At 32.2% G+C, this 23,048-nt stretch overlaps 2 protein-coding genes across 3 annotated transcripts; both read right to left on the bottom strand.

Annotated features, from left to right (window-relative positions):
* Positions 1-7,204: 7,204 nt before the first annotated feature.
* Positions 7,205-11,546, bottom strand: LOC108219986 (actin-related protein 6). 2 transcript variants are annotated; one of them, XM_017393602.2, is made up of 8 exons: positions 10,761-11,546; positions 8,599-8,812; positions 8,463-8,526; positions 8,224-8,308; positions 8,068-8,118; positions 7,924-7,986; positions 7,696-7,839; positions 7,205-7,571 (listed from the first exon to the last, which is right to left on the bottom strand). In XM_017393602.2, exons 1-7 carry the CDS (start codon positions 11,519-11,521, stop codon positions 7,710-7,712), a joined length of 1,368 nt encoding a protein of 455 aa, XP_017249091.1. In that variant the 5' UTR covers positions 11,522-11,546; the 3' UTR covers positions 7,205-7,571; positions 7,696-7,709. The 2 variants fall into 2 exon arrangements, with proteins under 2 accessions (XP_017249091.1, XP_017249090.1); XM_017393601.2 differs by lacking the exon at positions 7,205-7,571 and having other exon boundaries at positions 7,589-7,839.
* Positions 11,547-15,453: 3,907 nt separating this feature from the next.
* Positions 15,454-16,390, bottom strand: LOC108221111 (auxin-induced protein 22A). The gene is made up of 3 exons (XM_017395012.2): positions 15,904-16,390; positions 15,732-15,813; positions 15,454-15,621 (listed from the first exon to the last, which is right to left on the bottom strand). Exons 1-3 carry the CDS (start codon positions 16,274-16,276, stop codon positions 15,552-15,554), a joined length of 525 nt encoding a protein of 174 aa, XP_017250501.1. The 5' UTR covers positions 16,277-16,390; the 3' UTR covers positions 15,454-15,551.
* Between the last annotated feature and the right edge of the window lie 6,658 nt (positions 16,391-23,048).

Raw genomic sequence — 23,048 nt, 5'->3', positions numbered from 1 at the left:
AAAGTTTGGTCGGTCGGTACGCGGGCTTTTATACGGGTTTTTATAATTAGCGAGTTTCAAACAAAATTAGTGGGCTTCAAACAAAATATAAACAAATCAAAATATAAAACAAACATATATAAAATAACGGGCTTCAAACGAAATTGGTGGGTTTCAAACAAAGTATAAACAAATCAAAACATAAAACAAATATAAGATCAAAACATAAAACAAATATAAGACCTATTTGTTATACCAAAAAATAAAGTTAAACCTTAAAAAATATATACGCATCTATACTATTATATACTTATATATAATAGGCGTAAGAGAGATAATTTGGTCGCATGGTCCTATGGTCCAAAAGCTTATCATCCGTTGGATCGTATATTGAACAAATAAGCAACGTTAGATTAGAACAAAATTAAATTCTGTTCTACAAGGAAACTGACATCTACTTGCATGTTTATAATTCTTTTTCTGAATCCAAAACAAATTCTGTCTTTCATGTGTTTTTGGTTTTTTTAATCCAAAATAAATATTTCCTACAAATTTTAATTGTAGAATCGTATAAATTGCACCGTCACAAAATTATTTTTATCCATCGGATCGTATATTGAACAAATAAGCACTGTTACATTAAAACAAAATTAAGTTCCATAAGACAACTGATATCTACTTGCATGTTTATAATTCCTCTTCTGAATCCAAAACAAATTTTGTATTTCACGTGTTTATGAATTTTTTAAATCCAAAATAAATATTTTCTACCAATTTTATTTGTAGAATCATATAGATCGCACCGTCGCAAAATTATTTTTGTCTAATATATTTTAAAATTAATAAGCCCGATTTAAGTGAGGAACGAATACAAAAACTTTTTCTTAATCCAAAACAAATTCTACCATCTTATTGCATGTTTATGATTCATCTTCTTAATTCAAATTGTGTTTATCAATTTTACTCCTGAACCATAAAATTTTTTAGAGAAATATTTAAATCATATTATAATAATTCTAATATAAAATATATTTATAAATATAATTTAATAGGAGTTGGCGTCACATATTCTACTTAAAATAATTTAAAATTTGATAGAAAGAATTTAATACTTTAGCATGATACATACAATTTTAATTTATTATTTATAAATTAAATTTTTTCACATCGTTTAAAATATATCTAAAAAGTTTATAAATAATTAAAAAGCACTCGTGCCTTGCACGGGCTATAAGCTAGTATATATATAAAGGAGGATGCTGGCGTCTCTAGAATTGTTCGATTCAGTCTTCTGATTTTTCTTAAATTTCGGATAAAAAATATAATTATAATTCAAAAAATCAGGTTTAAGAATTCTAAAAGTTCTTTTCTTATAGAATTCTAAAGATGATACAATTCTTTTCTTATTTAGTATTTCTTATGGAATTCTAAAAGGAATAGGATTTTATTATTCAAACTAATAATAATAGATAAAATACAATTTATATTTAAGATTTGTAAGGTAATATGTACAATTCTTATTTTCGTTTAATTTTTCTAATTTTTTTTAGTATGTAAACGATTCTTGATTAGTATCGTGTTTGAGGGGAGGACGGCCCAAATTAATTTTTATCTGAATAATAATAACTTTTCTATTAATATTATGTTTGAAGGGAAAACGGCTAAAATTATTTTTTTATATAAGTTATAATGTATTTTTTTATTAAAACGGGACTACGGCTTAAAATAATTCTTATCCAATTGTATTCTTGAAATTTATCATAATTCTTAATATTATGATTTTCTGATTTTCAAGCAGGGGACGGGGTTTAAAAATTTCAATTTATTCAAACATTCGGAATCATCAATATATATATATATATATATATATATATATATATATATATATATATATATATATATATATATATATATATATATATATATATATATATATAAAGGAGGATGCGGGCATCTTTACAATTGTTCGATTCAGTCTTCTAATTTTTCTTAAATTTCGGATAGAAAATATAATTATAATTCAAAAAATCAGGTTTAAGAATTCTAAAAGTTCTTTTCTTATAGAATTCTAAAGATGATACAATTATTTTCTTATTTAGTATTTCCTATGGAATTCTAAAAGGAATAGGATTTTATTATTCAAACTAATAATAATAGATAAAATACAATTTATATTTAAGATTTGTAAGGTAATATGTACAATTCTTATTTTCGTTTAATTTTTCTAATTTTTTTGAATATGTAAACGATTCTTAATTAGTATCGTGTTTGAGGGGAGGGCAGTCCAAATTAATTTTTATCTGAATAATAATAACTTTTCTATTAATATTATGTTTGAAGGGAAAACGGCTAAAATAATTTTTTATCTAAGTTATAATGTATTTTTTTTTATCAAAACGGGACTACGGCTTAAAATAATTCTTATCCAATTGTAATCTTGAACTTTATCATATTATTTTATCTATATTATTATATTTAATTTTATCATAATTATAATAATTATTGATTAATATTATTTTCGATGGTAGGGCGGTTCAAACAATTTTTTTTATTAGTTTGTGTTTGACAAGAGGGCCACTTAAACAAATTTTTATATTTTTTATTAGTGATATGTTTAACGGAAACATGACTGAAAATAAATTTTATACGATTGTAATATTATTTTGTATCAATATTTATAAAAAAAATCATAATGCCGCCGCGAAGCGCGACTTTATTCACTAGTACTTATATAAAAGAGAAGCGAGGCGTGTAGGTGGCGCCTCTCGGATAGTCCATTTCTATTTTTCTGAAATTTTTGGATGAAAAATATCAAAAATAAAAACTACCTTTTATAGTTTCAGATATATTAGAAGCAAGTTTAAGAACTACCTTTTTCAAAATCTAGAATTTTTGGATGAAAAATATCAAAAATAAAAACTACTTTTTTAGTTTCGGATATATTAGAAGCAAGTTTCAGAACTGTCTTTTTCAAAATATCAAAAATAAAATCTACCTACATTTTTTTGGTATCAAATTTATTGGAAGAAAGTCTCAAATTATGATCTTAATATTAAAAATATCAAAATTAAAAATTGCCTTTTACAGTGTCGGCTATATGGGAAGAAAGTTTCAAAACTATCTTTTCCAATATATTAAAAATAAAAACTATCTACTTTAATAAATATCAAATCAGAATTTGAAACTTCTTTTCAATTATTTGATACTAAAAGAGGCTTACTTTTCTGTATATCAAAAACATAAAATATTTTTAATAAGCCGGTCTTTTCCCAAATCAACTCCCTGTAAATTGAGATCAGACATCATAAAATTTAACATATACATTTTTTTGTGTCTATTTATCTTCTCAATCTAATATAATAATGAGTTACACTAAGCTAGATGACGATAGAGATGATTGGCTGATAAGAGTAAGAGTTTGTCAGACGTGGGAGTCGACAGATCCAAACACGGGAGAAGAATATAGTATTTCTTGACCCGTTTGTGTAAAAAACGAGAAACACTTACAAACAACTGCTTCCTTTTGTTTTAAGATTTTTACTTCTTTCCCGAACAGTTGAATCACTTATAAATCTTAATTTATTTTTTTTTCACGTTTACGTATACCCCTAACGGCCATAGTCTCTCGCAAAATAATGGAGCTGAGTTGAGTTGATCGAGGAAGGCCAGGGGTGAAGTGGGGTTTACGTTGTAAATGCAAAGACACACCCCACCCATACAATACACAAGTGAACTGCTGCGACTGCCCCTCCCTCCCTGCATAATTGTGCGTGCCCTTTTCTTCTTGGCTCCACCTCTGAGCTTGACCATTCCCGTATAGTGGAGTTCTGTCCCTACCATTTTATAATTTATTAACTTCATTACAGAAATTCGGTCAATTTTCTAAAATTATCTGTAGTATTAGTTGGATAGTGGAGAGCGACATTTTCAATTCAAATATCATAACGTGTGCTAGTTGTTCTGAAATTGAATATTAATAAATTAAACCAAATTATAATTTGGCACAAAATGCCTTCACCTTTTATTCATTTCAGGTCACCTCGGTGCATTTTTCAATAATTTGATTCTCACCATATAATCTGTATAATTATATTATTTTTTTACAAAAAACATAATGCTAAGGTCCCTGAATTTATGTTTGCCTATCCGATCTCCTCGCATTGGAATTACTATATATCTGGACAGGATTACCTTCGAAATGGAAGCAAATAGGAACATAAGTGGTTCACTGTCCCTCCAAACCAAAAAGCTTACATGGTCATGCGTTTTCACAACAGTAGTGCCCCAACTGCCCACCTTCACTTTCCATTCTGTTGCACCTCCATAAATACAGTTCCTTTTTCTTTCGATACAAAAATAACGTAATACTCCCTTCCCCCTGATAACACGAGTAACGGGGACTCGACATGAATTTTAAAATTTTTATAAACTATAATTTAATAAATTATTTTAAACTTTTTTATGTTATGAATAAAAGTTTAATATTTAAATTTCTATACAGAACAAGAAAAATTTATAAAAAAATTATAAATCTATATGCATCTTAAAATAAATGTGAGAGAGACAAAGAAGCAGCGACTGTTTTTTCTTTTGCGGCACTGATTCACTTTAAAATTTTTCCTAATCTGGTACTCCCTCCGTCCCTAAATACTTTTCTCATTTGTACTTTTCACGTTTGCCAACACACACTTTTAATCAATAATATCTTTAGTTTTGTATTAGTATTAAATAAAAAAAATTCACTGTATTAAAGTACTCATAAATACGAATCCAACAAGATCACTCATGACTATATTTTATCTTATAGATTAGACGTAAATTAGTAATTTGTCTCATGTTATGAACAGTGCCGACATTTCAAACGAGAAACGTTTTTAGAGACGGAGGGAGTACTAAAGAATACACTGTATATTAGTGGATTCCTTAAAAGGAATTCATACTTAGCAGCCGTAACTTTTATTGTTACCTTACTATTGATTAAATTGACCTTACAAAGGAACCGAATGACTATTAGCTATCAACTTTTCACAGAATTGACGTTTCGAGGGTAAAAAGGACTAAATTGGCCAGCAAAAATTGATTACTTTGGACTATCACACTATTTTTGAATAGAAATAAGCTTTCCTCAAATCAAATCAGCTGCTACAAAGCTTCAACTTCAGAAGGATGTCGCTGATAAAATTGGAGCCTATTCTAAGTGTAGTCCCAATTGACAATCGATTGTCACTGTGAGCAAGTACATTAATTATTTGAATTTGTATGGATGATTATATAAAAATAATAAGCAATTGGTACTCCCTCCGTCCCTAAATACTTTTACTGTTTGTACTTTTCACGTTTGCCAACACACACTTTTGATCGTTAATATCTTTCATTTCGTAGTAGCATTAAATATAAAAACTTCACCGTATTAAACTACTCGTGAATACGAATCTAACAAGATCACTCATGACTATATTTAGTTTTATAGATTAGATGTAAATTAGTAATTTGTCTCATGTTATGAACAGTACCGACATTACAAATAGGAAAAGAAAAAAGATAAGGAGAGAGTAGTATTCAAGAAGAAAAAGACTGTTAATCTGCAGTGTATTCCAACAGAAAACGGGCCTCCGTTTGTCTACGAAGTCTGTGTCCATAAACCACCGAACCCCAGGACACTTCATGTCTCTCAGTACAAATATATCAGAGCACTGTCTCCTATGTAGGGTCAGATTTTATACGCCTTGCTTTCGAGATATATCTCTCCCCCCGCATAGGGTTGTTTAGGTTCATTGTTCTACGTATTTTAAGATTCATATAAAATATAATTTTATAATATAATTTAGTTTTTTTAAATTAAAATTTAAACATCAAATTTTTATTTAAGAATTTTTATAAAAAGAAATAATATTAAAAAATAAGTTATAGGAGTCTCAAAATACATTTCAAAAAATAACGTAAACAATGTACTAGAGCAGATGGAGTAAAATTTAATAAGTAATAATATATCTTAATATATACTCTACATTGTAAATAATGCTTGATAAATAGAAACACAATGTTATTATTAAATTTAAAAAAATTCAACTCAAACCAAAAGTTTGCTAAAGCTCATAACGGGAGAAGTTTTCTGAAAATAATTAAGATCTTTGTTTCCTTGTTTATGAATTATGCTTGCCAAAGAAACCATAAAGGAAGACATAACGGGTTGTTTCTTAATTTGGCTGGGTCTCTTGCCTAAATGCAACTGGCATTCTCTGCTTTTTCATTGCTTAAAATGCATTTAAGTTTTTCTTTAAAGCTGCATTTAAGTTGTTGTCATGGAAATAAAACAGAGGCCAGAAAGAGTTATGTACGCAGCCGGCCTGTAGAACCGACCCGACCCGACCCTATTTTGCCTCAGTAGGTTATTCAACATGGACTTCCCTTGTCTACAAACCTAAACCTTTATGATGTCCCAAAACCTTTTCTTTTTGCTAAGCGATATTCCAAAGCTTATTATTACACACCCTTTTACAGATGCTGCTAAATGCTAATACCTGCTTAGCCATATAGTGACCCACTTGATAATCGATTAAAGGTCTGTTAAACTGATCCCACTAGTTCAGAGTCAATTTTCTGTCCAAATCAACACTACACACCAACACTCTAGAAGAAAATTTTGGTTCCCCCTAAATTGTCCTTCATAAATCCCGACCCATTTTATCCCATTTATCCATAAAACGGCATGAATGGTAAGGAGGTTCAGATTTCTACTATTATTAGGGTTCATGTGTCGAAATGGGCATACTTGTAGAGCGGAAGCATTAGCAACCCACAAAATATTACCTTTTATTACTAGATTAAGCAATCACTGTTAAACACAAATGGTTTACTGTATGACTCTGTTATTTATGACCTAAATCTTGGCAATCTATGTGATCTACCAACCAACCAGCTATACAAATCCATATCAACTTGTAACACTGGCTGTTCTACATGTGACCATCACTGTAGCTCATCTCTGCAGATGCTCAGAAATGACGTGAATGCTACATTTCTGCTGTCAAGTGTATAGTAGAATCTATTTATCATTCAACCTAAGTTATCTAGAACTACTTACTATGACCAGTTCATGTTAAGTTACTTCTTAAATCCCCTATCTTTAGCTTTAAGATGCTGAATGTTGTACATATACTACTCTCAAGTCTCACCTTCACAGCAACACATTTATAGGGTTGTGTTTGGTAAAATTAGATGCTACACCAATCCATGACAAGATTTTTTTCTGTGCAAATAGAACTTTTTACTGATAGTAAGTGAATACTATTGCTGAATGCTGATACATCTCAGTTCGGTGGCTTCAAAATTCAAATTATTTTACAACATTCATGATTAAACAAGGTAACATGACTCAACAAGGCCTCTATCTGCTTCAATAGACTATAAAGTCTTGGTATACTCGTTGCTAAAGCTTTGTTATCAGGAATGGATATCTACACTTCCCTACGAGGCTGCAAATCATTTGTGCAGACTCTTGGTGACTGGTGACTACATGAAATTTTTTACCATTTTAACTATGGCTCGTCTGGCCTTCTCTCGCCTTCCCATTTGTGTTCAAATACAAACAGCTAACAATATGGTAAAATGAAGTCCAATTAACAGCTGAAATTGGATGACGGCATTCAGCCGACAAAGGTACAGTTGAGACAGCAGCAAGAACATAAAGATGCCAGGAAGCAATGTTTCGGTTACCTTAGAATTACTACCTAGTGGAAGAATCTTTTGCGACACCGAAATGACCCAAGCTCCTCATACTCTGCCTTTGTAACACACATTGTTTCAAAATCAGGGCTAGATGCCAGGAGTGACCCCCCTCGCCAAACACCTAATATGGGACTGCAAAAGCAACTCAAAGATTTTATCATCTGACACCATAAAATTTAAATATATAAATCACTTCGCTAGGAGAGAATGGTTTACTCTTCTTGGGTCGAAATCTTCACTCGATAATTATCTGGGACAAGAGGCCGCAACTCCCTTTCTCTGCAGTTCAACAAAACGAGTCAGATACTGCATGCACAAGAATGGCAAAGGAATTGCTTTGCACAAGAGATAAGATCTTACAGTCTTTCAGCAAATCGAGGAAATAGTGTACTTCCACCAGTCAATATGATGCTGTCCAAATCATAAATTAAGGTACAGGCTGGTTTCAGATATTGACAAAATAATAGATATATGTAAGATCTTCATGCAATAACGGCAAATTTGAATTAGTAGTACCTCTCATAGAGTACAGGTTGTAGATGAGGGTGGCAAGAATTTACTGCGCGGACAATGCATTCAGCCAAGCCAGCCTGGTTCATTCCTACAAAAAGTAGATGCAAGTTGTTGCAATAACAAACAAGTATTCGACAAAAACTGCAACACCAACTATGTTATAACAAGTAGCACAAATGTGCTTCTCAGTCTAATAATGAAACCTTATAAAGTAGCTTTAAATGCTACAAGAAAATACAAACCTAAATCAGCAGGACGAAATATCATCTCCGGCACAAGGAAACGCTCATTTGTCAAGCTGAACTCCTGTTCAAAAGGTAAAGCATTAAAAACTGCATTTTGCAAAGATATTAGCTTCTCAGAGATATGTAACCATACATTCTTTGTTAAATCAATTTTATTCTTGTTCTCAAGCTTTTCCTCATGTTCTTGCTGATCCGTTTCCATTTTCTCTGTATGCAGTCCTGTGGCTCCATCAGACAAAGTACGATATCTGTCTGCCTCAGCCGGGTCTTTCACAAAACCCTTTGTATACGTAACACCGTCAGGAAGCACATAAGTGCACTTAAAAATGTTATCATTGCCACGTTTCCTACGAAGACATTCACAGAAGAAAATTCAAGCAATAAACATTCCTTAAGAAATAAAATGACTTTTATGTACAATATATAGTAGATTATTCTTTAGCAAATTTAATTGTTAGATACTAAACCCAATGTTTGGCATCCACATAATTTGTCAATGTCTGAATCAAAGTTAAGAACATTAAATACCGTCTTTATGCATCCAACACACATCTACTTAATTAGATACTTGCCTATATAGGGCTGCAAATGGGCCGAGATTCTCATGAGCAACTCATTGCTCAGCTCAATAAAAACTCGGTTCGTTCATATACGAGCGAAAATAAAACATAATACTGAGGCTTGTTTCATAAGCCGAGCTTGAGCATGCTAAAATTTGATTATGATGTTCATAAACAACTTGTCCGACATTCACTAACAAACATATAAACAGATTGCTTGCCTACTATTCAACGAGCCAACTAAGAGCGGTGCAAAGCACAGGCCTACACAGCTCGATTACAGCCCTAAAAGCCACACATCCAGAAGACCATTAACTTATTAAGTTCGAGCTAATCCCAGAAATCCCACCATTGCAAACAACAACTTGGCACCGGCACCGCAAAACTAATAGCAAGATTGAAGTAAATAACTACCACAATATCAATATAACCACCAAAGAAATGAAAACTATTTCCACCAAATAAATTAACCTAAGACCATCTCCAACCCATGACACCATTTTGGTGTGAAAAATACACCAATTTGGTGTGAAAACTACACCAAATCAAAATTTCACTCCAACCCATCAACACCATATCCTACACCAAAAAGAATCTATTACACATAAAATGGAATATTCTCCCTTTTTAAGTTATTTATATCAATATTGAATTTGTACTTAAATTTTAACATGTCAAATAAACAAGGACCTAAAATAATTATAAATTCATTAATAAATTCAAGATGACAACTTAATTATATGAATTCCCGCGCTCTTCCCATATGTGCTCGATCAAAGCGTTGCGAAGTTCAAAATGAGCTTCCTTATCTTTAATTTGTCGATATCTACTAAGAAAATCATGAAATTCGTCATCTCCATTTCTTTCAAAAGTAATGCAAACTTTTTAGTTTTATTTAATTTATATTTTAATCATTGTGTATTTTCTTTTTAATCAAAACTATTTAAAAAACATATTTTCTATATAAGAATATAAATTTATTGATATTTGGAAATAAATAAAAAACATGAGTAAAATAGTAAAGAAAGAAAATTTAAAACAATTATGATTAAAAAATAAATAATATAACATAAAACAACTTTAATGGGACATAGGTGGAATAATTTTGTTTTCAGTGAGGGTATAGTAGGTATTTTGGAAAACTCCAAATTTGGTGTAAAAGTTGCACCAAATCAATACTTGACACCAAATTTGGTGTCAACCAATTCATTTGGTGTCAACTTTACACCAATTTGGTGTTGGGTTGGAGTGAATTTGACACCAAATTTGACACCAAAATGGTGTTTTGGTGTTGGGTTGGAGTTGCCCTAACTACACAAACAAACATGTAAAATTACAATCTTTAACATACCCTGCAAATTTTTAGAGTGTCTTTAAGCAAATTTGTCTGATTATATTCATGAAAACTCAAGATTCATGAAATAGGTTCTTGAAGAAATTTGAGCTAATCTATAATGAGCCAAGAAAGAGCAGTGCAAAGAAGCCTAAGACTACTTGGCTTGATTACAGCCCTAATAGACAAGCATCCAGAAGACTGCAAACTTGCCAACACCAAGCTAGTCCCAAAGTTCTACCATTTCAAAAGGACTAGACACCACAAAACTAACAGCAAAATAGACGTAAATTACTACCACAATATCGATATACCACTTAAATAACAGCATTGCAACCAAACTACACACTGATACACACAAACATATACATTATGAATATAAAGATGCAATCTTTAGCATACCTCGCAATCATCAAATCCCTCTGGACATCCAAGGAAACAAAACACAACTTCTCCTTAACATGATCCATCAAGAAAGACTCATCCATAACATTAATGGAGCGATAACTAATCAACTCCTTCAAATAATTACTCAACGCCTTCCCACCCAAATCCATCCTCTTAACCCCATAATTCACACAAAAATTCTGAAACACGGGGGCGGCGTGAACAAAACTAAACCCACAATCCACAACCAAGCTACACTGACTCTTACTAACAAGCCCATAAGGCCTCCTACTAGCCTCATACAAATGCACCAGCCCCGGGGCATCCGCAACATACAAGGCCTTAAAATTGAATTCTTCGAAAACAAGCTCATCCGTGTGGCGCTGAATTGAGGGCAAATTGAAGAGGGGCTCAGTGAGGAGGAGTGAGGAGTGAGAAGGGGTGAGTCTGAGGGTGGAAAAGAGGTGGGCCCAGATGGTGGATTGGAGGTCGGGGTTGATTAAGTAGCCACGGTCGAAGGGGCGGCGGACGGTGGCGGAGGTGAGGTCTTCGGTGGGGGAGAGGAGCTGGTCGCCGGTGAGGAACTTCTTGGAGGAGACGGGTCGGGCCAGACAATTGGGGATTACGGTTAATGGCTCTCGCTCGCCGCCGATGCCGGCTTTTATTAGCCCGCCGCCGTTGTCTAGGACTACTACTGTCATGGTAGATACGTACAGGTTTTTGTATGTACGGTTGTTTGGGGTTTTAGTTTTTACCGGGTTGCTGAGATCTGTCATCTGTTAATTTAACCCGCGCCGGGTGAGGTTTGAACCATTCGTGTCTGTCCAGGGGAATAATTAACCTGAGTTAATTAGTTAAAATAACTAGCTTTAACCTGTGCAAAGCACGGACTGTTTTAAATTATTTTTTTGATATAGGTTCATCTCTTTTAAATTGAGAGATACTAATAATAATAATTAAGCCTGAAATACGACTAACCGCTCTAACCGCTCTCTTATTCTTCTCTCCCAATCTTCAAGATTTCATTCATCTTTTCTTTCGATTTTGTGCGGCACATGTAATCACATGTTTTGGAAATTTGTGGAGTTTAGTCGCATTCACTATGCCATATACATTGCACACTTTTTTCTTGGTGAATGAGTCACTTGTTTTGAATCTTGCAAATTGATGTTGTTTTATGAGGGAGTTTCGAATGTTTAAACAATTTCTAATTGATTTGCTCTCCCGCTCGAGGGCGCTTTCACGGCATTGTCATTTGAGAATTGTTGTGGTGTGTCTGCTATCAAATGGTTACGGTGTAGCGGTTGTCAAAGCGACGCAATCGTCAAGGTTGTCTGAGGGAGTTTCAATGAAGTGATTCCGGTGGAATGCAGTGCGATCAAAGTAGTGAGAGTCCATGGAGTTGTTCTTGGTATATTAGTGAAAATGGGTTTAGAGAGGTCTTCATCGGTGTTAATGTGCAAATCATTGTAAGATTTCAAGATTTTGGGTTCCAATTTGGTTGGCACCCGATCTCTTCTCCGAAGCTTTCAACTTTGCAATCCGTGTAAGTAATGGTTCTTGATTTCTCCGTTTGTTTTCTTCAATGGACTTCACCACTTAAACCGACAAATTTTAAAGTAAGTCCCATGTGAAGAAGGCCATGAGCTAAGGTATTATAGTTATATTGTATCACACACAATTTTATTTATTATGCACTAAGCCGGGGGTCTCACGGAAACAACCTCTCTACTTTAAGGTAGAGGCATGGTCTGCGTATATTTTACCCTCTTCAGACCCTGCTCTAAGCGGGATATACTGAGCACGTTTGGTTTGGTTTGGTTCTTTTAAATTGAGATTATTTATATATAAAAGTAATTTATATTGTATATTTATTTATATTTTAAGTCATATTATATTGATATCCATATGTACACATATCCTCACTATGATATTTATTAATATATAAATACAAAAAATATACACAGTTTAAAATTTTATTATATAATTAAATTGCCACCCACCTAAAATTATTGAAAATTTGATAAAAGAAATGAGATTTTTGCTGAATCAGAGCCCTTGTCATATAGTTATATATTATATTTATACTTATTCTAATATATATATATATATAATTTTTTTAATCATAATAATTAAATATTCTAAAAACCGGTTGGTTCACTGATTAATCGATAATCAGAAGGATTTTTAATCCGATTTAGTAAAATTCGGTTAAATCGATGATTATTTGGTCAAAACTTGATCAATTCGATGAAAATCAGGTTGAATATTAAATTTTACAAAATTTGTGGGGTAAATTTAAAAATTTAAAAATGATTATATATATATATATATTATATAATATTAAATTATTTTCAAATAATGATCATGTTAATATTTATACTGAGTAAGGGTAGATTAGTCTCTTTGAATTAAATTACTCATTATTTTCATTATTGTTGTGTTAGATATATAATAGAATTTGACAAAATTCGGTTAAAATCGATGGCTAATTGGATTAAAATTGGATTAATTGGTTGAAAATCAGGCCGAATATTAGAATTTACAAAATTATTTATTTATTATTAAAACATAAATATAAATATTTAATACATACTCCCTCCGTCCCACCAGTTTGTTAACGTTCACTGTTTGCACGCATTTTGAGGCTCTTATAAAGTATAGTTCTATAATGTTTTTTTAATTTATTTTTTTTCTGAATAAAATTTTAAACATCAAACTTTTATTCAGAATTTTTTTTATAAAAAAAAACCTCATGCAACTATATTTTATAGAGGTCTTAAAAAGCGTGCCAAAAAGTGATGTTAACAATCCAACGGGACGGATGGAGTATATATATTGGAGTTTTAAATATGAAGTAATTATTATTAAAACATAAATACAAATATATAATACGTACTCCCTCCGTCCCACCAGGACTGTTTGCACGCATTTTGAGGCTCTTATAAAGTATAGTTCAATAATTTTTTTTTAATTTTTTTTTTGAATAAAAGTTTAGACGTCAAAACTTTTTTCAGGATTTTTTTAAAAATAAATACATGATGTAAGTATACTTTATAAGAGTCTTAAAATGCGTGCCAAAAAGTAACGTAAAGAACCTGTTGAGACGGAGGGAGTATATATATTGGAGTTATTGGAGTTTTAAATATGAAGTAATTTAATGTCTAATAAATACATTAGTGTTAAAAGTCAATAATTACCTTTATATAAAAAATGTGTATTTTAAGCGAGGGGTAGTATAGTCACTTTGAATAAAATTACTCAAGGTTGTTGTATTATATATATAAATATAATAGATTTCGTAGATAGTTTTTTTTTGTTTTTTTTGAAAATAATTTCGTAGATAGTTAATCGAATGGAATAAAAGATTGTATTCAATTAGATTAATTTTAATTATGTTTGAAAATCTGATAATATTTAATTGAGATAATATAAAATTCATTAAAATCTGATGATTCTTTATAAAATGATGGATTTTGTGAGATTGTTCAGTATATTTTATGATATTTGAATCTCAAAATTAATGAGATTTTGAACAATTATTCTTAAATCATCTTCGACATTTTATCTAAAATCCGGATAAAATCAAAATCATATACAATTCATAAAAATTCATAGACCTTCAACTGAATTGATTTGTGGACCTTTTTGGCTTTAATCATTCGAAAGCATGATATATTTAGATCTTTGTGAAACAGCTTTTGTTTTAAGAATTATTGTGGACTGCATCTTGCATTTTGAGTTGTCTGATGTCGAAATTTTATTTTTCTGAGTGATACGTTATGAATTTTGAAGGATAGAACTTAGAAGGATACTGGATCTCAAAGAACAGGCTCATGGCGAAGTTTAAGATGCGAATAAAAATTTACTGCACACTTGCACTTCGCATATAAGTTCGAATGACTTATTGAGATCAGAGACGTAAAAGTTTAGACTGAAACACAGGGAACACTTGCTAGCATGACAGATTTGGTTGTCGTTAGATTTAAGGGTGGTTCACTTCTTGCAACGCAATTAAAGCAATTCTAGGACTTGGAAGAGATAATTAGGTGTTTGCAAATCTTCTGAAATGCAGTTCCACTGTCTACTTCAATAATGGTGACATTAGATTGTGCCTAAGCTCCTATCTTATTGGAACAAATAATCGGTGAAACTTGAAAGTAGCATCTGTAGATGTCGCCCTCTTCTTCCAGTGTAAACATGCTGACAAACATTACATGATGATTTAGGAAATTCTTGTAGCATCGAATCATAAGGAATATCTACATTCTAGGATTAGCGAAATAACAAGGTTGGCCGAACATCAACAAGAATTTGATCCTGAAGAGGTCTGATTGCTAGTTGAGTTTTATCAACAAGTTTTTTGATGATGAGGTATATGAACTCGGAAATATAAACAGAGGAGGTCAAACTATAGAATTTAAAAATTATGATTGCTATAGCCTATAAATGATTTTATGTCGGTAATCAGAGTTCATCTGCTATAGCAGATTAGCTTCGCAAGGCAGGGGAACAGCAATTACATATTGACAAGTTCCATACTGCTATTCATAAGTACTAGGCAATTGATTTTTGTTCACCTTGAGCCTGTACTAGAACTACATAATACTGCCATTAGCTATCAAACCCCTTCTGATACACATAACAAAATTTTTGGCGAGGTTTTTTATATACAAACTATATATTATAAGTAGTTTTTATATAGTGCTAGTAGAAAATCATCTAGGACATCGTTTAAAAATTTGTTTTCCCATACATTTGTTGCAGAACTGATGAGGAAAAACATAAACTATGTACAATTCGATCTCAATCCAGGTCCCTATCAGGATGAGAGCTCTTTATCCACTTCAGACATTGCACCGACTCCATGAAACTTCTGCAAATCATTACAAACAGCAAACAATTTTAGGATTTTATCGCGGAATGATTATGTATTAGATTGCACACTAATAAATTTCATTAATACGAAGTAGTAATACGACTTACTTCCAAGGTAAATCTTCGGCCAGCAACCAGTCTCCCTCGTCGTCTTGGTATGTGAGTTTGTAATCCTTCATGTTCTCCTCAGCTGATCAAATGATATAAATATGTAAGTTTAACAATTAACATATCACAGAGTATTTTATTTAATAATTTGCAGACTAAAATTGTTGCTTACATTTCCCAAACATTCGGAGCAATGTGGTTGCCAGTGAGTGATAAGACTGATGCTGGCCTAAGTCAACTTTTCGCGCAATTGGAACTCCCTCCATCTTCACCTTCACGTACAATGAATAACTAGGCTTTACATCTTCACCGTCTTTCTTCGCATCATCATTGTCCCATGAGAAAAGAGCCAGCGTCCGCGGAATATCATCAGTAGTACTAACAAAAGAATCATGACGATCAAATGCTTCATTAAAATTACGCTTGTTCGGGTGTAGCGTGTGACCAGAGCCATACATATCCCTCTGAGGCTCAGAGGTACTCTCCTTATTCATCTCAAATTTGTTAATGTCCGGAAAAAGAGCAAGTCCAAGTTGCAGCTCCATAGCTTTTGAGTTTCGAAATGCAAATAGCGAGCAACTACTGTGTTTTCAAAGAATTTTGTTGAAGGGGCTATATATATTGGTGAGATTAAGATGGAGCGTGAAGTGAAGTAGAGAGGCAAGTGCCGAGTGGGGACAATAATATTAAAGAAAAAGGAGTACTTTGTAAATAATTAAGACTACTGGTATAAAGAATTAAGCGTGGGTCTTTTTCAACGCTAAACATATAGCCGACCTAATTGCTCTTTTGTTCCCAATCATCCTCCGACACCACCTTTATTTTTATCCGTTCTTTGCCTTCCGTGGGCATATCCCTTGTTCTGTCCCGCTAAACTATTAGCAGCTGCTGTTATTTTTGCAGAAACAGTTTCTCCATTTTTTTCGTAACAGTAAAAAGATCTACGGACGAATTGGATTGCACATTTTAGTCTTTACGGATCCTATTTTACGAGTTTAATACACTTCAGAATACACTTCTTAGTCGTCACCGATCCTACTTTACGAACAGGATAGGATAATGAAAATCGGAGAAAAACATGTTATTGAGATCAGTTGTTAAAGTATATAAAGTATAGACAAGTCAAATGAGAAAAGGGCAATGTTGTACTCCAAACTCCAGACATATACTTTGGTTTTTTCAAATCCTGCATGTGTTCCAAACTCCAAGCAGTGTTCCAAACTACTCCTTATCATATCAAGAATCACTCTCCTGCAACTAAAAGCTCAGTCACTACGTACTCATGCTAACACTAATAACAAGAACAGACAGACTAAATATTACCCCTCGTTTTAGAATTCAATCTTACTGCAGAATCAGTGTTTATCACTTGTAAATTCAATCCTCCATGTTTAGTTCAGTTTTACCCAATTCTGCGGCTCCATGAGCCAGTTAATTGCGCTCTTGTTCAAAAAGCGGAATATATTTTAGAAGATAAATATTTTTCCTTTTTCAACATTTAGCAGACTAATCTTTTGATCAAACACCAACAAGAGTGTCATTTCCGTCTAGTAAATAAAACATTTGTACGTATCTTCATGTACAACAAAACTTAAAGGGCCTCAACATACAAATTAGCTGTAAACTAAGCTTTACAGTAGGGCAGCAGCACCTTAGATAATGATTAATGCAAACAAACGAGAACAGCTTCCTCGTTTCTTCTTTTAACCACAAACAAAGTTGTACTGGAATCCATCGAACTCTACTGTCAACCAAACGAGGATATGGACCATACCTGATACATGACATCCAAATTTAAATGCACTCTGCATATCTCTGTCCCGACTTGTTTTTCGATCATAAACAATTAAAACCAATATTCTAAAATTTTCCGATTAGTTCTAATAAGATATTTTACCGATTTTTTTATTATACTCTGATTTGACAAAATCCATGACTTATCGTAAAATCTCTAACAAATTTCCGAATAAACCTTTTCTACCAGTCATATACCAAAATTATTTTTTGAAATGAATTTTCCCCCAAAGAACGGGCATAGAATTGCGCACGTACAGTCACTGTTGGAAGTGCACTGAGAAGTAACTTGAAAAGGAAAAAATGGACCAAGACGCAACTAGGAACAAAAGAAGACCACGAGGAACTCACATGAAACACCCCCGTGGACCGCGATGCCTGCACGACTTGTCCAAGTCCATCTGAACTTATGCTTGAAATTCATGAACCCAATTTTTTAACTTATATTCCACTCATTGTTCATAGAACCAAACATTGATTTGTTTTAATTATGGAGATCATTTCATAAGTATATATAATTAAATCAGCTATTTGTCGCCTCTGTGTTTTTATAGCAGGAGAATCTTGTCTACTTGACAAGTTGAAGGGGACAACAGAGAATCTCTGTCGTTTGTTCCCAAAGATCGAACGACTATCCTCTAAATCATCTATTTATATTCATACATTCGTGTAAAGTAACTGTCGGCTAACATAATCAGATAAATTTAGCTTAATGACTGTGATTTTGTTCTCAAAAGATGCCTGCTGCCGAAATGTACATTTTTTTTCCGCAATAAAACATTATCCCAAATATTAAGTTGTATACACGACACGACTGTCAGGTCTTTTAACATGGTATAAAAACTCGGAATCAATGTCTCAGTAACAGGTCCCCTGATTCGGGATACATTTGATATTCGGGACCTAGGTAATTTACAATATACACCATCACACCGTGGGTAGGGTGTTGATTTTGGCATGCATGTCTCAACGGCCACAGCATGGGCGTTGAGTTAATAACAACTAGACATCGACTATCATAAAAAAATAAATGGGGCAGGACCACCAAAATCAGTCTCCAGATTTTATGGTATTGTCGATCAGGATCACAAGTCCGGCCAATAAAGTAATCAATCTTATCTAGATAAGCTATTCTATCACTTGTGTCGGCTAATTTGTGCATATCAGATATTTGATGTTAAATGTATGCAACTACATTTCAGAAACACTTAAAGAGTATGCATTCTAACACTCCCAGTCCCAAGATATAAACAAAGGGCATATCTCGGATTTTTTCTGGAGCTCTAAATGCAAATTTGGAATCATCTGTGCCTCTTATGTATCTGAATCACTATAAGGATGTGTGTTTGAGATATTTCGACTATAAAATGAAAAAAAAAGTCTAAAACTGTAAACGTTGTATTTTGCATAATCCAGACCTGTTAAAATGCACGCAGACTCTGCATCTTGCAGGATCACATTAAGCTACTTGTCGACCGAGCTCATTTACATAGTTCAGCAAGGCATTGAAATTTATCTGATGTCCTTGTCTCATTATCTTGCTGCAATATATCTTTAGAATTGCAAGATACGCCTAAGTGTGGGGAAGCACTTAAATAACGCATCCACAAAATCTCCCACAGTCCCAGTATTGTTGTATAGTTTCGTACTCAAATTCCCTGCCATTCTGCCAACATGATAGAATTAAAGGGAACACAATAATTAGGAGTTCACAAGGTAAGGTATGGGATCGTGTTCTCAATTGGAAGAACGAATGTGGAAGCCCTACTGTGATACCAAGGTACTTTGACCCAATTAGTCCTGCTAGACCTCATACGGTGCACTTGAGAGGAAGAAAACATTGCGAAGTTGCGTCCCTCAAATATGTGGAAAATCTTACTTCATGATAGCATGATTTCTAGAAAGATATATAGAGATGAATAATTTTACGTCAAACTGTTACAAGCATAAGTTGAAACATGAGAAAAGAGGTGACTTACAGTCCCCAGAACAACTTATGAATAAAGTGTATTGATAAAATCTCAGTCAGCCTTATGAATTGCATATGAACCCTGCTGAAACAGTAGTAATTTAAGCATAATTTTTGCTTCAGGTATTTGTGCAAGGGCTGTCTAACAACTCAACAAACTGCTCCACTGTAAATAAATTACATTAATTAATTTTCTCAAAATTTTAATCATTTGGACTTCAACAATTTAATGAACTAAATATCTTAAGGAGGAGAAAATGTCAAAGTATTTACACCTTTAGGGAAGAAGCTGTACAAAGCTTCAAGAGGAAACAGCAAGTTTCAAGGAAAATACTGCTAGAGTAAAGAGCTCTTGCTCTATCAGTATTTTACTCACGCCCTTTCAGAAGGTCGAGGATTCAAGGCTTGAACACGTATTATGCATCTGTAATTATCGCTATTCCTAGATTGCTTCATTCTTCCCTTTAGATTTTATGTTACAGAGCATCTACCAACAAACAAAAATTAATCTTCACCTAATAAATTTACTTGGCTACACAGATAATTTGATCTTATTTCCCATGTATAAGAAGTAAGCTGCAGATTAGAAGGACCGCCCTCTCATAACTTGTTATGTAATGTGAGGGTATGCACTCTGGAAAAATGAATAAAGAAGGCGGAACTGGGCTGTTTTTAGTTGCATCAGCTCTTATACCAACCGCGCTGCCACTGCTTAATATAAAATTTCAGACAGAGCACTTGTATCACTTGCATCTACAAACAGCATCTTAATATTCTTTCAGCTCCTTCTGGTCCTTTAGGGCATTTGATTTTTTATTCGTATTTTTAGGACGTTTAATCACATATCTAAAATTGTTATTTTTGAATTTTTTTTTCTGAATAAAAATATTTATGTTATATTTTTATTTAGAAAAAAAATTATAAAAATATTAATATTTACTATGTAGTCAAAACACTTAAGATTAAGTGCAGCTAAGATTACGTGTAAAAAGTCAAAAGCCTTATATAATAACCAGAGGGAGTATATGCTCAGGGTACTTGGATTGTGTACAGTGGACAGAATAAAAGAGAGCATTGTTCTAAAATTCGCTAGGTGTCCCAGGACGGTCGGGTACCTTCCAGCGATTAATCGAGAAATTGGGGATTAATCGGAAAGATTAATCGGACATATATTATTTTTAAATTATTATAATTAAATGTAATTTAATAATATTACCTACTTTTCACTACTGGTAGAGTTAAATTGGTAAACAATATAATATCATATATTGAATAAATACTTGATACATGTAATACAAAATCATTGATTAAATAAATATATACCAAACAATATCTTATAAATAATGTAAGAAATATTAAATAAAATTAGTCTATCTTACTTTTTTATAAGATATTAAGTTAAGTACAAGTGAATATTTAATTTCTTATAATATAATCATAATTTTAGATTTTATTTACTAAAAATAATTTTTTTTGTTATTGGCCGCCTGGACCGTCTAGGCGGGATGTTGACCGCTTAGGACCGACTTTTGTAAAAAACGCTTAATTTAACGTTTAGGACCGAATCAGGGTGTTTTGGTGCCGCCTACCGCCTAGACCAATTTTTAAAGCACCGAAAGAGAGTAACATATCTGGTGTAGCCTTCTTGAACAGCTAAAATGTGCACATCTTTGAAGAGGTAGTTTACTAGTTATCTGTAAAAAAATAAGTGGTATCATGGGTTCAAATCTTCGTAAAGAATATGGATCATATTTTTAAATTCGAAAAAATTTGAATATGGATTGATATCTTAAGTATTCTGAATCGAGATCTGGTCAGAAACTCAGAACCCGATCCGAACCCAAAACCTGATAAAAATCCGATACAAAATATTATACATACGTGTGTGTTAAATGTATAGTGTGTGTGTATATAAAAATATTTTGAATTATTAGTTATGTATGTTAAAATTTTACTTGATTATATATATATAGTCCTACTCCAATAGAAACCAAATTAGCCTAAAAACTAAAAATCAGTTTCTGGACAGTTTTTTATCACTATTTTAAACTACAGAAATCACTGATTTGTACATAACATATCACTAATTTATATATAGCATATCTCGCGAATATAAATATATATATACACATATATGCAACGTATATGACCATCATTTTCATCCAAATCGTAATAATGAACCTTTTACCACCATTACAAAACGTTTCTATGACTTGCCACCATTGTCTATCATCACCAATAGTCACATAGACTTTCCATCATAACTTACAAAACTAACGACTACTTACCATCATCATTCAACTTCTCTTGCGGCTTCCTACCACCAAGAACTTTCCTACGGATGAAATTAATCATCTATAATCGATTATAAATAATTTAGATAAGTAGATTTTCTCAATTTTGATAGTAAAAATCGCTGTTTACATACTGTATAAAAACAGTGATTAGTGCAGTATAAATTAGTGATACCGGTAGTTATAAATAGTGGTAGGAAAACTGGTTCCTAGTTTTTATTTTAAGACGGGTTTCTATTTGATCATGAACCTATATATATATATATATATCTGTGCGATACAAATTTACATTCATTTCGTCGATACTGCATTTTTCTTAATTATTGTGCATTAAATAATCAAAATTTAATAAAAAATATAAACGATAAGTTGAATAATTGTAAACAATTAAATTAGCATGTTTCACGTGTTTATTTTACTAAATGAAACATGTGAAGCCCCTTTTTTATATTCCTGGATTTTTTTATAAAACAATCATCATATTTTTTATAGATATACAATTATTTTTTTATGTATTCAAATTAAAGCCGAATTAAATCTGAACTAGAATCGGGAAAAATCTAACGGATCGGATTTGGATCTTCATTTTAGATACTCAGTTCCAGACCCGGCCTCAAATCCGAACCGACCCAAAATATATTAGATCGGGTTTGAATCTAAAAAAACCCGACCCAATACGACCAGTTGCCAGATTAGTACACATGTATATGTGTGCGAGCGCACACATGTATATAAAAAAAATCTATACTTACAACTAAAAAGAAGATTAGTACATAAAAATCAAAATATGAGAAGTAATTAATTGTTTTTATGACTTAATATTAAGTTAATTTGAATGGAATACGAGATATGCACACGCACACATATAGATATTGTTTTTTGAATTTTATAGTTAAACGAAAATCATGAAATCTTGTTTAATAACTACGATCGTCAAATTTAAACAGGAGCTTGACTAAATCGTATTTTGTATAATTAAATGATTGTTAGTATTTAATATTTCTTGTATAAATAAATCAGTTACATAAAACTTTATAAATGAGAGATTATAAATAAGTGATAAAATTAGTCAACATAGATATTTATTGTACGAATACATTAATTATTGATAATTAATATTTCAAATATATAAATGAGTTATATAGCGAATTTTTTAAAATTATATATTAAATAAGAATATTTTTAATTTCACTTACAAAAGATATATAGAACTAGATAAGCATAATTTTGATATACACTTCCCTCCTATTATTAGTTTAT

The sequence above is a fragment of the Daucus carota genome, chromosome 5 (genome assembly GCF_001625215.2).
Source record: "Daucus carota subsp. sativus chromosome 5, DH1 v3.0, whole genome shotgun sequence".
Taxonomy (NCBI): Eukaryota; Viridiplantae; Streptophyta; class Magnoliopsida; order Apiales; family Apiaceae; genus Daucus; species Daucus carota.
This window is presented reverse-complemented; position numbering and strand designations above follow the sequence as displayed.